Here is a 16,362-nt window from a genome sequence, read left to right on the forward strand (position 1 = left end):
TTCCCTTTCTTTCCTCCCTCTCCTTCCCTTCTCTGTCTCTCTCCCTCTTCCCTTCGTCTCTGTCTTTCTTTCTCTCCCCCCTCCCTTTGTCTGTCTCTTTCTTTTTTTCTCTCTCTCCCTCCTCCCTTCTCTCTCTCTTTCTCTGCTTTTTCAAAAAAGGCAGCTGTTGTTCTACGTCAATGGAAGTGCCCACTGCCCCTCAGAGGCTGCCGCTCTGTGGTCCCCACCTGGTAGGCAGCCAATCTGCTCATGTCACCTCAAGTGACCCACCTCAGGATGGGTCTCAGCCCCTGTCTCTACCTCGGGCTGGGAGCAGGTCTAGATAAATGTGTATAAAAGCCAAAGCAAGCCTGGTGGGCCAGGCTGCACCCAGGGCTGGGAGGGGCCCAAGGTTGTGAGGGGCACAGCCAGGGCCCAAGCCGGGGAGGCTACCCCCAATCACAGCCAGCGGTTGGGCCCTCTGCCGGGATCTGTGCCAGCCCCAGCCTGAAGTGAGGGACAGGGAGGAGCTCACAGCCATTAGAGCCAGGAGCAAGGCCAGTTCCTGACGTGACTTTCATTCAAAAGAAAGACTGTGCCACCCCCTCCTGGTCTGCATGCCCACAGCACATGCTCCTCAGAGGCTCAGTGCAAGGGAAAAGACCACTGACGGGAGACTGGGAAGGGCCTGAGAACAGGGGATGTCAGGGCTGGGGGAGGGGGGGTCTTGGGGATTTATCTCTCCACTCCTCCTCATTTTACAGATGAGAAAAGTGGGGTCTAGGAAGTTCAGCGACCTGCCTAAGGTCACACAGATGAGGAGCAGGTAAGCCAAGCTGGGAGCCCAGAACCACTTCCTTCCCAGGTGGGGATGGAGATAAGGCGGGTAGTTTACATATGGATGCTCCCATTTTAAGGGTGAGGAAACTGAGGCTAAGCTAGGAGGACCCTCGAGGCAGAGCACAGGTATTCAGGGGGCCCAGAGAAAGACTCACTGGCTCTCCCAGCTCTTAATCCTCTGGCTCTCACTGGCCAGACAGAGCCAGTAAATGGGGCTTCCCTGCCAGGCCCAGTCCCTGAGGTCCCTTGACTCACCAAACGTCACCCCTGACAACAGGTGACCCCCTGACCCCCGAGGGTCACCAAAGAGCCATGGTGAGGGAACGTCTCTTACCTGACATGTCGAAATGATTGTGCAGAGTCCTGGAGCTGGTGCTCTCGGCCGCCTTCTCAAACGCCCTCCCGAAAAAGCTACAAGACAAGGAGTGGCCCGGCCGGCTCAGGCTTTCCTGTGCCCTTGGGTGCCCTCGGGAGCTCAGGGCCCTGGGCAGTCTCCATGGTCAGCTGCAGTGGGCCAGGCTGCTTGTCCCTACCCTGTCCTAACCCAGGACCAGAGCACAGAGAGCAGGCATCCCTATCCCTATCCTGCTACACCCCCCCCCCAAAAGAGAGCACTTCCTCTCCTTTTCAACATAAGCACCTTCCTTAAAAGTTACAGGTCATTGGGGGCAGCTAGGTGGCACAGTGGATAGAGCACCGGCCCTGGAGTCTGGAGGACCTGAGTTCAAATCCAGCCTCAGACACTTAACACTTACTAGCTGTGTGACCCTGGGCAAGTCACTTAACCCCAATTGCCTCACAAAAAAAAAAAAAGGTACGGGTCAGACACATTGGTATCAAACCCTCCTTCTGTGGTGGTTCCTAAAGGAGCCAAGCTGCATATGGTGTGTGGCACTGAGGCCCATGGGGTCACACCCCCAGTAACTGGGTCCAGCTGATCAGGCTCCTGAGTTACCAGATCTTTTCTGTTCTCCACAGCCTGGCCTGGCCTCCCTAATGATGCTCACACTCAGGGAGTGGGGGTGGGGTGGGGCAGGGGGGGTCCTCTCCCAAGGAAAGCGACTAGATGGGGGTCCAGAGGACGGCAGCCAGGATGGATGGTCAGGGGATCCGAGATGCAGGCGGAAGGGACCCCAGAGGCCACTGAATATAGCCCCTCATCTTGCAGATAAGGAAACTAAGGTACGGGGTGGTCTGATGCCCCCAATCCCAGCCCTAGAGCTGGGAAAGATCTCAGAGGCCCTGAGATTTTATAGGACTTCCTAAAGGGCCTTCCTGTGACCATCAAGTGGCGGGGTGAGATTTGAACTCAGACCCTCTGACTCTAAATGACATAAGGAAGAGCCCCTGAGTATATTCTACAGGGACACTGGCCAGAGGAGGTGAGAAGAAAAGGCTTGGGAGGGGACATGATGAGTGCCAGCCCCTATCTGAACGGTGTCTTCTGGGAGGGGGATCAGACTTGCGGTGGCTGCTAACAAGCCCTCACAAGAGGCGCGGGCTGCCCTGAGGGGAGGGCCTCTCCCTCCCAGGGGGGGGTGGATGAGGATGAGCTCCGGTCCTGTCCCCCTATGGGCCGGCTGGTCTGTCCTCCCTGGGTGGGGTGAGCACCAGGCTGGACACCGGAGGCAAAGCAGAAAGACGCTGGCAAAGGATTCTGGGTTGGGATGAGGACCTTGGCTCACCCCCTGACTGACTCTGCTATTGACAAGCTGGGTGACATTGGAAACACCCCTTCCTCTCCGGGACTTGGCTTGCCCATCTATAAAATGGGGGTGATAGGCCCCTGATGATCTCTCAGGTTTCATCTGGCTTTAAACCTGGGATCTGCTCAGTCTGTGTCTATCTGCTCTTCCCTAAGAGGAGCAGCTTTATAGTAAGGGCTGACTATGCTCAATGCCCCACCTTGGGGCTAGGGGCCTGGGGACTTTCCGTGCTTGTTCCTGTCCCTCCTGGGCCAAGGCTTCCTTAGGCGTTTAGTCTAAAGGGAATAAGCAGTCAGGCTTCCGTTAGCCAAAAGGCCCGTCCAGCTCCCCCTCAGCCCCCTGGTCACTCTGAGGCTCTGCCGTGGTGGGCCTCTAAGGGCCCCTCAGGATCACCTGCCCAGGCAGCCCAAAGAGGAAGGCTGGGGAGACACTCACTTCTTTTTGTCGGAGCTCTCTGTCTCGGGGGGGATCCCCACCATGATCATGGTGCTGTGCTCCAGACTCAGCGGGGCCGCCATCACCAAAGGCAGCAGCTTACAACGCTTGTTCTTGGTCTGTGAGGCACAGAGATCCCTCGGTTACTGACAGGTCACCGACAGCAGGCAGACATAACAGGGCCACTCCTGTCCCAATGGATTCCCCACCCCTGCTGAGCTCCCCGTGTCCATCTTCCCCCTCGGGCCTTACCCAGAAGTGTGGCCACACCTCGCACACTCCTGGGCTACCTACCGTGCTTCGGACTCATCTGTGTAAAAGGCAGAGCTACCGGAGGAGGGGGGAGCGGAGATGGAACTCCAGAATCACTGGAGGAACCTCCCAGGCTGCCAGACGAGGAGGTGACAAGATGGGGGAGGCTGGATCTCCAAGCCCCCCTTATTATTAGAGGGCAGGGACCACGTGGCACAGCGTGGGCACTGATGAGATCCCTCCAACGCAGGAGGATTATGACACAATCAGAAGCATCCACCAGCGGACAAAGCTAGGAGTCCCATGGCCTGGTTGGTCTTCGAGGAGAGAGCGAAGGCTTTCAGGACAGGGAAGGCACGTGGTTTAGCAGGGGCAGAGCAGGGGAGGCGGGCTGGAGGCAGGCGGCAGGGGCCAGTGTGGCAGCAGCTCTGCAGAGTGGCCTTCAGAGGCCTGGAGTCATCTGCATGTTGCAGGCCTGCCTCTCTTCCCAGGACCGGCCCCAATGCCGACGCCTCTCCCTCCACCGTGTCTCCAGCTCTTCTGGTCTCATCCAACACTCCGTCCCTCTCAGTCTGGCAGAGCTCACTCCTATGGTCCTTACCACACACCTGGCCGCTGATGTCATAGAAGGACTCCTGTCTAGGGGCCAGTTGGATTAGATGAGCCTGAAGTCGCTCTCACCACGGCCAACGCCTGGCAACACTCTTCTCAAGGGAAGCGTTCCTCAGGGCACGAGGCTTCCAAGAGAGCACTGGGCCTCTTGGGTGACTTTAAGGCTGAGCCAAATTTTCCACCTAATTCTCAGCGTCCTCTGAGGTCCACTTCCACCAGGTGTAGGAAGGGCGCTGGACTGGGCTGAGGCACAGGCCCGAGCGCCAGCTCTGTGGGGCCAGGGGGCCTCAGTTTCCTCAAGTGTAGGTGGCCGCACTAAAGTTGCTCCAAGGGGCCTTCCGCTCTAAATCCTCTGACCAGAAGTTCCTGAGAAAGACGCGGGCAATGCGGAGCCTCCTCCGTGTCCTATACAGCTTCTCTTTTGTTGATGCCCAAGGTGGGATCAGCTTCCTGTTGGCTGGCGCCTTAGAGTGACTAGGGGATCCCCATGAAATGATGCCTAGATCTTTTCCCCTTTATGTGACTGGTGGAACCAAGGCCACCAACTCCTGTATCTGCACCCCTGGGGGAGGCTGCGGGTCATTCTCTCTTCGAACTGCAATTTATTGATTTAACTTTTCTGGGTTTTTGGAGAAAATGTGAGTTTGGAGTGGTGCCGTCATGTTTCCCCCATGGGTCAGTGGGGAAAGACGGCGTTAAGTGCACCGACAGTTAACTTAAGGACGGTACGGTCTGCGCAGCTGGATTCTTACAGCCCCTGCCTGCTTTTCACCACTTAGATACAACCCCACAAAAGGATGACATAAAGAGCCATCCCTGACGGCATCACAGGTCAGCAAAGTTCATTTACAAGCATCTCACAGCATCTCGGAGCGGAGAGGGTCCTCAGAGACCACTAAGACCGAGCCATGCCTGATGAGGCTGGTGCCCGGCCAGAGCCCAGGTGGAGGGCGGGCGCTCTGGAGTATGAGGACGTTAAGCCCAGACACCACCCTTTGAGGCTAACAAGGGGCAATGATGTGGTTAGGCTGTAACTAGAAATAGCCTGATGCACATCCTGGAATGAGCTGTGCTGTTGTGCTTATAGATACGATCTCTTCCGCCCTTTCAAACAGGCCGACGGTCCCTCTCCTCCCGTGGTCCCCCTCCTCCCGTGGTCCCTCTCCTCCCAGGGCATCCAGCTGCCCACTCGGAGCCACTTAACCGCCACCACTGATTCTTGGCAGAGCTTTTCATTTAAAAGTATTTTTGCTATTTCACGTTTCAAGGGGGAAAACCACCCCCCCACACTCATGTCAGGAGAGCCGCTTTAAATTTTTTCTGCCATCTCTCTCCTTAAAAAGGACCTCTAAATTCTGGCAAAAATCTCCAAATGCCTCCAGCCCAGGTGTCCGTGCCTGAGGCCTGTTTGGCTCTCAGCGCAAGGCAGCCTTTGATGGGATCTTAATTTAGCAAAGCTTAGTCACTTGTTTGTTGAAGTTCTTTTGGAGGGCCCCCCCATCCTCAGCAGGGGGCATGTACGGGATCACCCACTGACTCCGCTTCCTGGCATGTTATTGGGATGCCGAGAGCCCTTGAGCCGGGGCTTTTGTTCCTCTCGGAATCTCATCTCCTTGCCTCCTGCCGACATTTTTCTTGGGGGGGGCGGGGTTCTGGCCTCTGGCTGTTGTGGTTTGGGGACACCTTGTGTCTTCTCCGTCCTTCCTCATTGGTCTGTACCATCTACCTGACACCCTGACGCCAGCATTTGGAAGGGGAACTCTCAGGCCTGCCAACATCTCCCTGTCCGCACTGCCCCAGTGAGGGTGTAGGCCGTCCTTTCTGAGCAGGCCCTCCATCGGGTGCCATGAGATCACAGCAGACCCATCCCCCCATTTCCCTCATCTACAACACCTGCTGAGCTGCCTTTGGATGTGGCTGGCTAGCTAGAAAACCTTAATGCTCAGACGCTTGCTGGCTGTGTGACCCTGGGCAAGTCATATAACCTGTCTGCCTCGGTTTCCTTATCCGTAAAATAAAGACAATAATAGCACCTACTTCCCAGGATTGTTGTGGGGATGAAATAATCTTTGTAAAAGGGCTTGCACAGTGCCCGGCATGGAGTCAGTGCTCTAGAAATGTCGGCCATTGTTACCCCACCGCAGACCCCTGTCACCAAGGCTCTGAACCTCAGGCAGGGTCATCCTCACCCTCCGTCACGCCTCAGATCTTACTGTTCTCTTTACACCATCTCCCGTGTGTGCCCCCTCTCTCTCACATGGCCCCAGGTGGGCCTTGTCACTTTACGGCCGACCACTCAGGCTCCTGCTGTCCCAAGCTCCCTCTGCTGACCGAGCAACTTTTCCAAGCTCAGGCCTGGCCGCGCCTCTTCCCTGCCCGCTGTGACTGCCAGGGTCAGGGAGGTTCAAAGCTCTCCCCCACACCCTCCCACACACAGCAGACATTCCCCACCTCAGGGCGATTTCTCGGACTGTCCCCCATGCCTGGCACGCTCTTCCCCCCTCGCCTCTACCTTCCGGCTTCCTTCCAGGCTCAGCTCCCATCCTGCATCTGCGGGGCCCTTCCCAGTCACCCCCACCATTAACCCTTCCCCTTTCAGATTACCTTCCCCCATGTGGGTACTTGTTATTTACACGCCATCTGTCCATTAGACGGGCAGGGGCTGGCCTGGCCACTTACCGAACAAATGAAGGACTGCAGCAGGTATTTGCTGAGCAGGCCCAGAGACACGGGCTTGGAGAACAGTTTGATGTCAGGCGTGCCCTGAGGAGAGAGGAGAGCGGAGGCATGAGTGGGCATGGGCAGAGCTTGGAGGCCAGGGAGCAGGTGGGCAGGTGGGCAGGCAAGCACCCTAGGGCAGGCGGAGGTACCTCCGGGAGGAAACAGTAGAGGAAGGGCCCCTGGGAGATGACGTGGTTGGTGCCGATGCAGCTGGCCACGGTCTGGTGGATGGCCCGCAGCTGCTTCTTGGCCAGCTCCAGGCCTTGGTAGAGGTGTGCCAGGTTACTCCTACAAGGCAGAGGAAAGGGACAAATGTGGGCTGCCCGCGTGCCCAGGCCCCTGCACTCTGGGAGCTCACCGCATGACGGGGAGACCACCCATGCATACAAGAGAGCCAGGGGAGGAGGCAGCCTTGGAGGCGAGGGCTCTAGCCCTGCAGGACATCCCACTCGTGTTCACCCACAGAGCCCGGCTCTGACCTGCTGCATGCCCTCACCGTCTCCTCAGGAGTGCTCACCAACGCCTCCCCCGGCACGGTCTCCTGGCCCTCCCAGAGACACCGGGCAGCACGGGACCCTGTCCGGCCTCCTCATTTTAGAGTGGAGGAAACCGAGGCTCACGGCCCTCGCCCATTCCAACCTCTGTGCTCTCCCCATCCTGGCCTGTGGGCCACTACCTGAGTCTTCCTCTGCCCCCACCTCCTATAATCCTTTCCCCCTTTCGAGGGGTGATCCTGGGGCAGCCACAGGCTGCAGGTCACTGTGTAGGCTTTGAGCTCTGCCCCCAAGCCGCTACGAGGAACGGGCTCCGTGACCCTCACAGTGCTCCATGGTTGGAAGCTGTCCTGATTCAGCAAACTCAGCCAGCACTTATTAAGCCACTGCTGGATGCATGGCACCACAGAGGAGCCAGAGACCAGCACCTGCCCTCAATGTCCTGCCTACACTGTCACTCAAGAGCTGTGAAAGGTGAGAGTTTCAGGAAAGTGTGGGGCGGCCTCTCCACCACTACAGATCACAACCCTTCTATAGGAGTTGCTTTGGCCACACAAAAGTCACGCCTGGCAGCCAGGCTGCCACCACCCGAGCCTCACCAGGCTGCTGGCTCTCGGGCACAGCTGAACCCCTCCAGGCCGGGCCAGGCTGGTGCTCAGATGACGCACAGTTCAGTCAGTCTCGGGGCCTCTACCTGAGCCCTTCCTGAGGCCTTCCCTGCCAGTTTGTGCTGGGATGGAGCTGAGGTCAGGGAGTGTTTTGGGGTGGGGGGTGCGGTGCTCTGTCTGTGCTCCCTGGAGGTGCTGGGAGTCCCAAAGAGCCGGTTGCTCTGATTCCAGCTGGCCATGAGGACCCCGACCCGTCTGGGCCTCCATTTCCTCACCAGTTGTTGTGAGGTTCAAATGACCAAATGCTGGTAAAGGCCTCTGCAGAGCCCAACGGGCCAGGTCGGTGTGAGCGAGGGGCAAAAGGGCAGGATTCTGTAGGGTGGGACCCCAGACCTCAGCAGATCCCCTGCATGTGGCCAAAGGAAGGCATCCTCAGGGCCATTCTCTGTGCACTTAGCGACCCCTCATGGTCTGACTGGGCAAGGCCCTCATCCGCTGCCTGCCTCAGTGTCCTCACCTGTAAGATGGCGCCAGCACCTAGCTCTCAAGGCTGTTGTGAGGACTGCATGAGCTGACGTCTGTAAAGCGCTCAGCAAACCGGACAGCGCTACAGAAACACTCGCTATTGTTCCTGTGATCATTAAGCTGGTCCCCAGCCGCCACGTGACTCATCACCCAAGGCCCACAGGAGCCAGTGTGTTACGGCCCAGATCCAGAGGCCCAGGGCCGGCTCCCACCTCCATCACTCATGAGCTGCGTGACCCTGGGCCAGTCCCATCCCTTCCCCAGGGTTGCCTCCTCTGCTCTAAGAGGGTCCAGCCTCATGCCTGTGACTGGTCATCCCCTGTCCCTTGGCCCTGTCCCGCTTGGCAGGCCTCTGCGCACACAGCCTCCAAGCTACGAGGAGGCCAAGGAGGCTTCGGGAGAGGATGACCAATGGATAAGTTGCAGTTCTAACACCTTTGTGGGGAGCTCTTGTGTGCCGGCCCCCCTTCTGGTCATGACAGCCAGGACCAAGGGATGAGGGCAGGAGTTAAGATTGCAGGGGGGGCCTGGAAGCCCCGCACAAACGCACCAGAGACCAAAGGAGCCCAATCTACAAACCACAAGATATCACCCCAATCACCTCTGGGCCACAGGTGCCACGGCCAGGCCCTCTAGGCCTCTGACAGGTAAATCACCAAAAGGTGCCAATGACCGAGATGCTGTGGCTGTGGCAACCTTGACTGACAACCTTGAGCTGCTTTGGTTATGTTCATGAAAGAACCCCAAGGAGAGACAGAGAAGAGATAGTCATTCCCCCCAAAATCTTATAAAAAGGGGACCCCAAACTCCCGCCCCCAGCCCTCCCCATCACCAACAGGTCCCTGCTGCCCAGTGTGGTCATGTAAGTGACTCGCCCAGCCCCCTCCTCTTCCTCGAACTGCCTGCCTTCCTTCGCCATCCCCTTCCCCCGTCCTTGCACCATCGGCTCAGTACCCCACTTGCCGCTCATCCTTGTACTTTCTGTGCTGTTTGTCCCCACACCCTCTGTGCCTTATTAAAGGGGGATTGCTGTCTCATTTCCTAATGCCAGTTGTGATTTTTTCTGGCACAAACCCAAAGAACCAGGCATGCCTGTCCCATTTCACAAATTAATCAGGAGCTCTCTTGTGGACACCACACTGCAATGGGAGTCAGGGAGACCTGGGTTCAAATCGTGCCTCAGACACTTAGGAGTTGCGTGGCCGTGGCCAGTCCCTCCACCCCTCTCAGCCTTGGTTTCTGTTAGAGGAGGGGCTGACCCTCTGAAGGGATGCTCCCATGATCCCTTGTGGACAGGGTAATAACTAATCACCAAGAATACCTGGAGAGACTGTCGAGAGCCTGGATGAAGTTGTCTGCTCCAGAGGCATCTTTCTCAATGCTCTCCAGCAAGGAGGTGGTGGCAAAGACCACGTCACTGGCCAGGAACTTGTTCTTGAACCCAAAGTGGATGCTGAAAGTCTGCACCCGCATGTCCTTCATCCTGTACAGGGGGAAGAAAAAGCCACTCAAGTCCTTTGTGATCGAGCCAGAGGAAACAGGAAACCCAACATAGGACAGTCAGCTCCAAAGTGGGTCCCCCATTGCCCACCCACTGGGCAACGACAGGACAAGCCACGGTGTCTAAGCGTGACAGGGGAGTGGGATTGGGCTCTATGAAATGGGAAGGAGGGGCAGCTAGGTGGCGCAGTGGATAGAGCACTGGCCCTGGAGTCAGGAGTACCTGAGTTCAAATCCGGCCTCAGACACTTAACACTTACTAGCTGTGTGACCCTGGGCAAGTCACTTAACCCTCAGTGCCCCACAAAAAACCAAATAAACAACATCAAAAAGAGAAAGATGAAGGGACCCTGACCAGTGGAATGGCCAAGCAGGACTCCGGAGACCTCCTGATAAAATGCATTCCCCACCTCCTGCCAGAGGGGATGGGAAGTAGCCAAGGTAGGGACTTGTCACATTTGATTATGAATATTTGTAGAAGAGCTTTGATTTTCTTTCTTTTTCAATTGAAGGGGGAGAGGTTTTCTGTTCTCAGGCCCCTCCCAGCCCTGACATCCCCTATTCCAAGGCCCCTCCCAGACCTGCCATTCCTTGTTCTCAGGCCCCTCCCAGCCCTGACATCCCCTGTTCCAAGCTCCCAAAGAGCCAACTGGCGTGAGAACAAAGTTGAGTTTGTCACTGCCTAAGGGACCCCAGAGACAAGGTCACACTCAGTGAGAGTCTGAATCATCTGATGAAGAAGCCAGGGAGACGACAAGGCCCAGTGGGGGAGATTCCCCAAAGAAGGGAAAATAAAAAACACTCTGGTCTTGGAAGCCTCTGGAAAACCCCCCGAGGTCACTGAGCCACCATGAGGCAGCTGGGGGCTGGGGGCAGCATCTCAGCCCCCAAGCAGGCCTTCACCAGAAAATGGAGACGCAGCCTAAGGAAGGGGCCTGGGCCTCCAGCATCATAGAGACACATCGAGGAAGGAGCCTCATAACCCTCGGGCTCTGAATCTTCTCTGCCTCCCACACAGAGACCCTGAGGCACTTGCCTGGGGTCACACAGCCAACCTATCAGAGGCAGACCTAGAACCCAAGCCTCCTGGAACCACTAGAGCGTTAGAACTTCAGGGGAAGTACCATGGAAATGTTAGCTCTTGGGTTCAATTGATGCCTTCCCTGCAGAGAAGACGGGTTGGGATGCTGGGAGGCCTCAAACTCAAACAGAAACCAACCCCTGCAGGTCGCGTGTGTGTGTGTGTGTGTGTGTGTGTGTGTGTGTGGTGACATCATCTCCCTGGTAGTGGATTTCATTGTTTAAGCCTTAAACATTTCCCTCTTCTGTTTTAACCTGGTTCTGCCAGGATGGGAGGCCACTTGCAGCCTATGAGGTGGCCCCCTCGCAGCTCTAGAGGGAGATGGACGTCCCCAAGGGCCCCTCCTTGAAGATGGGAGCCACAGAGGCAGCTCTAGGCTGGATCTAAGGCTCCTTCCCCTCAGAGCTGCCTGGGGAGGTGGTGAGCTCCCTGTCCCTAGCAGTCGGCCGTGGGGCATAGGTGGGGCCCTTCTGAGCCTGCACTTTTGGGATTTTGAGAGCCAGGCTCCAAAGCTGCCCTCCAGGCACAGGGGCCTTCTGTCTACACCCTCCCACCCCCATCTCTGGAACTTAAAATCCATGTCTGCTCAGAGGGCGGCCCAAAAACCAGGGCAGGCTCCAGGAAACAGTCTCTCCTAAATGTAAACAGGCTCCTGTTTGCTTATGGCAGGAACAGACACAATCGTTTCACCAAACAATCACAAGGAGCCTCGGAAGCCTAAATTTAGATTCAGAGTTGGATTCCACGCCAGAAGGTCCTTAAAGGCCCCATGTGTCTCTGGTGCAAGGGAAGGGGCATCCTTGGGTGCACACCTGGAGGCCTGTCCCCAGGCAAAGACCAGCTGACAGGACACCACACGAGAGGATGATATAGGGCCTTCCGGAGTTTTGTGTCCTTGGCTGAAAATACCACCCTCCTTGTGGTAGAGGTGGGGGGCCACAGGTGCAGAATGTGGCATACACTACCATCTTACCCTGGCTCCTCCCTCAGATCCCTCTCCAGGTTGTGCCTGCTAATGGGGGCAGTCCCCCAAGGCTGTGGCCAGAGCCCTCTCCTCTCCCGACCCTGTATCACTCGGTGACCACAGCAGCTCCCACAGACTCAGTGAGCTCTCTACCGATTCTCAGATAGCGCTGACCTCCAGTCTCTCATCTCCCACTGCCTCTCAGACATCTGAAGCTGGCGCCAAGACCTGTGGAGGCCACCTGTGCAGCATCCTTCCCATACACCCCCTTCCCTGGAGCAGGCCCCGTGCCCTCACCCCTGGACCACTGCAGGAGCTGCTGTGGGGGGGTCTGCTCCTGACTTCCCTACTTCAAGGGTCTGTGATCTCTTGGGAGCAGACAGACCTTTCACCAGTGCAGATTGTAACCCCTCTACCCCATAGCACATGGTCCTTGAGAATTGTGGCTCAGAGTCACCCTGGTGATCTGCCTCTCTGTTCTGGGCTAGACTGGCTGTGCAAAGACAGGCCCAGTGGGTGTCAGAAAGATCTGAGCTCAAATCTGGCCTCAGACACTTCCTAGTTGTAGGGCCCTGGGAAAGTCACTTCCCCCTATCTGCCTCAGGCTCATGAGGGTCAAACGAAGTACCATACGTAAAGGGCACTGCCAACCTGAAGGCACCACAGGAATGGGAGGTATTCTAAGAGCAGACTAGTGAGGGCCGAGCTCACACCCATGCCATCCCCCACACTGGTGGAGGGCAGACTCACCAACCCACCCATCAGCCTTTGCCACAGAGAGCACCACATGACCCAGGTGGAGGGAAAACCTTGGCTCAAGACACACCTTCCCTACATACCCCCTCCATGCAGCCCCCTCCCCCCCTGGCCCCAGCGGCCCCCCCCCCCACTACATAGCCCCTCAGGGGCCCCCCTCCCCACGTGGCCCCCAGAACCCCCTTGCTCATGGCCACCATCCCAAGCTGCCTTGGCTGTAGCTACCCTGCAGTTACTGCTAGGCCTGCAACACTCAGACCGGGGTATGAGGGGTCTGAGGTTCTGGTTCTGGGTCCATCACAGACTGGGAGATGGAAAGGGCATCAGGGGCATTTTAGAGACATGGGAAGTCCAGCCCAGAAAGGAGCAGTGGCCCAAGGGACACAGGAATAAGGGAAAGGGCCAAGACGAGCCCTGGGGCCACAGTCCCCACCTGCTGCCCTACTGTGTGACCCCGGAGGAGAGCGCTAGGTGCAATGGCCCACGGCCAGGCTTCCAAACCTGCGGGGAGGCTGGATCATTCTGGAGCTCCTCCGGGCCCCAGGCTGGAGGTGGGGCAGAAGCTGGGGCCCCACCAAGGCCCACGTCCCCTCCCCCTCTGACAAAAGAAGGCCCAGAAAAGGGACTGTTTACCCAAACTTGTTGGCCGACTCTTCGAGGATTTCCCGCAGATTCTCTTTCAAAGAAACATCCATGGCCTGAAACTTCTGCTTCACCTGCTTCAGGGGCAGCCTAGGAAGATGGTGAGGGTCAGCAGTGTCCACGACCCCGGTGGGAAAGAGGAGCGTCCGTCCCGTAGTGGGACACCCACACCCGCAAGGACAAGGGGGGAAATCCAAGAAGACAGACAGACAGATGGACGTCTGCTAGGCTTCACCATCTCCAAGGGGGAAGGGGGCACCGCAGAGTTGGGAAACCCCGGGTTCAAATCCTGCCACTCCTTAGTCTCCTAGACTGGGTGGCCACTTGTGTTCTGCCCCCTCCACATGGGTGTCCCTGAGGCTCTGTCCTCATCCTTCTTCCCTCCTCCCAGCCACGGCGACCTCAGCAGCTCCCATGGGTTCAGCCATCGTCTCCACCCCGAGGACCCTCAGTCCTGCAGCCCCCATCACCGACTGCCTACTGGACACTTCTGGGATGTCTGCAGGTGAACCAGACTCAACACTTCTAAACTCAAAATGGCTGTTCAAACCCCCTCCTCTCTGCCCCATTTGACTAAAACCTAGAAGCACCCCCCCCCCACCGCGGCCCCTTCTGACAACTCCCACAGTCTTCATCACCTCCTCCCTGGACCGTTGTATCCTAAAGGGCCTCCCCTCTCCATTCCATCCTCCACCTGTGACAATGAGGATCCCTCCCCCATTGCCTCCAGGAACAAACAGAACCTCCTGTTTGGCATTAAAAGCCCCCGGGCTCAGCTTCAATCTACCTTTCCAGGCCCAGTGCCTGCTTAATCTCTTAGTAACAAACAGACTGCTGGTCTGCTTTTTGGGGAGGGGGCTCCCACACTGGGAGGACCCCCCCATACTGATCAAATCACAGATCCAGACCAAAAAGGTAGCCCCGAGTCTCCACTAAGAAGGGATTCCTTCACACGCCTGCTCTGAATGTGGCAACAGACAGCACGGTGCGCTCCCTCCTTCCTTAGAGAAGTGGAGGACTATGGGTGAGAAACAGCATACACACCCAGCCCAGCTCATGTGTTGGCTACTTTTGAGGAATTGCTTTGTCATTTTTTCCTTTCTTTAAAAATCTTTTGGGGGCAGCTAAGTGGTGCAGTGGATAAAGCATGGGTCTGGATCCATGAGGACCTGGGTTCAAATCCGGCCTCAGACACTTGACACTAGCTATGTGACCTTGGGCAAGTCACTTAACCCTCATTGCCCTGCCCTCCCATTCAAAAAACCTTTTTCTTTCTCCCTCTCTCTTTTTTTCTTTTTTGGGGGGTGGGGAAGCAGGGCAATGAAGGTGACTTGCCCAGGGTCACACAGCTACTAAGTGTCAAGTGTCTGAGGCCAAATTTGAGCTCAGGTCCTCCTGAATCCAAGGCTGGTGCTTTATCCACTGCACCACCTAGCTGCCCCTTCCTTCCTTCTGTCTGTCCTGTCTCTCCTCTCTTGCTCTTTCTTCCCACTTCTGTCCTGTCCTCCCTCTCTTTACCTTTCTCTTTCTTCTCTCCTTCCTTCCTTCCCTACCTTTCTCCTCTTCTCTCTTCTCTCTCTCTCACACACACACACACACACACACACACACACACACACACACACACACACACACACACACACACACTCTCTCTCTCTCTCTCTCTCTCTCTCCTCTCTCTCTACCCTCTCACACACACTCTCACTCTCTCTCTCTCTTGCACCCTTATCTCATGAGGTGCAGGGCTGAGGGGGGGACAGCTGATAACCCAGGAAGCACTGGAGAAGCAGGGGTCAGCATTATCAGCACGCTGTGACCCTGGGGCCGACTCACCCCATGTCCGCCAGAAGTTCCTGAAGCCGCTTCCGGCCCTGGTCAGTCCACAGCTTGAGCCTGGCAGACGTGTAGCATGTGTTACAGAGGCTGTCATAGAGGGACCAGTGCTGGTAGAGCGCCAGGCGCAGGCTAGGACACCACGGGCATTAAGGACAATGCCAGGCCACATCTGGCCGCCTCAGGGGCCTTTGATGCCCACCCCGCCCCTCCTCTCCTCCGGAGCTCATGGGACAAGCCCCTGCTCCTCCCCAGTACTACCCATGACCCCAGGCTGCCCAGCACAGGGAAGAGGGGCTGCTCTAGCTTCTGCTTCTCATGGCCTGCGTCACTTTGGATAAGTCACAGAACCCCCTGGGTCCCAGAGTGAGGGCCCCGTCTCCCCCTTGGCCCTAAGTGTGGGGCTCTATACAGAGCTCATGGGAGGCCTTTGGGGAGGAGGCAAGGTGCAGGGGGCAGGGAGCCGACTCCCAGATCCCCAGTTCCCAGGGTACAAGGGAGGAGGATCAGGGCCCCTGCTTGCCCTTCCCCCATCCAAGGATACTCGTATTCAAAGGCGATCCGCATGCAGTCGATGGAGAGGGAGTTCTCATCATCCTCATTGCGATGGTTATGTCGGGACACGTGACGCTGCAGGATCCCGATATCGGTCACGTACTTCATTCTGAAACAGGAAGGGCCCCGGCCGTCAGGGAGCTCCTCCCCACACAGCGATGATGACTGCTGTGCACGTGGACGGCTCAGGCCCTTCCCAGCAGGGCCCAGACGTGCCAGGAGGTGCTTCTGCCCACCTCTGAGCAGAGGGAGTGCCCGAGCCAGCAGAGTGGCACGGGGGAGCTGAGGGAAGGTACCCTGGAGAAAGGCCTCTCCCCCCCAGCCTCAGGAGGACTTTGCATCTCTGCGTGTTCTTGGCACAGGGGGCTCCCAGAGCTGGGCCCAGAGGCCTGGATGCCAGGCCCAGCTTGGCAGACTGAGCAGCCACGGGCAAAGCAACTCATGTCTCTGGGAGGCAGAGAAACCCTCATCTACACCCCTTATGTGGAGAATAAAGGCGCTAGAAGAGCCAGGGTGGGGAGGAAAACTGTGGCCTGGGGCCCAGATCAGCTCTGCTACTTGAGGGTAGTCATGAGACAGAATCTCAGAGCAAATCCTAGAGTGTAGAGCTGAGAGGGGCCTTAGAACAGAGATGTGAGAGGTAGGAGAAGCCTGAGAACAGGGGATGGCAGGGCTAGGAGGGGCCTTAGAACAAGGGATGGCAGAACTTGGAGGGCCATCAGAATGGGAAAGGTCAGAGCTGGCAGGGGCCTGAGAACAGAGACCCCTCCCATCTCAATTGAAAAAGAAAAATCAAAGCTCTTCTAACAAATATTTACAATCAAGCAAAACAAATCCCCGCCTTGGCCATTTCCCATGT

The 16,362-nt window shown here is 57.1% G+C and overlaps 1 protein-coding gene across 2 annotated transcripts in view; it reads right to left on the reverse strand.

Annotated features, from left to right (window-relative positions):
* CDC45 (cell division cycle 45) overlaps positions 1-16,362 on the reverse strand; it is a 40,693-nt gene that overhangs the window by 2,491 nt on the left and 21,840 nt on the right. For both annotated transcript variants that reach the window (XM_043967339.1, XM_043967350.1), the window contains exons 10-17: positions 15,493-15,612; positions 14,949-15,080; positions 13,107-13,205; positions 9,494-9,655; positions 6,695-6,833; positions 6,504-6,587; positions 2,961-3,079; positions 1,154-1,230 (exon numbers count right to left, since the gene is read on the reverse strand). In XM_043967339.1, the coding sequence (XP_043823274.1) occupies positions 1,154-1,230; positions 2,961-3,079; positions 6,504-6,587; positions 6,695-6,833; positions 9,494-9,655; positions 13,107-13,205; positions 14,949-15,080; positions 15,493-15,612 (932 nt within the window). The remainder of the gene's footprint in view (positions 1-1,153; positions 1,231-2,960; positions 3,080-6,503; positions 6,588-6,694; positions 6,834-9,493; positions 9,656-13,106; positions 13,206-14,948; positions 15,081-15,492; positions 15,613-16,362) is intronic.

Source organism: Dromiciops gliroides, chromosome 1 (genome assembly GCF_019393635.1).
Source record: "Dromiciops gliroides isolate mDroGli1 chromosome 1, mDroGli1.pri, whole genome shotgun sequence".
NCBI classification, from domain to species: Eukaryota; Metazoa; Chordata; class Mammalia; order Microbiotheria; family Microbiotheriidae; genus Dromiciops; species Dromiciops gliroides.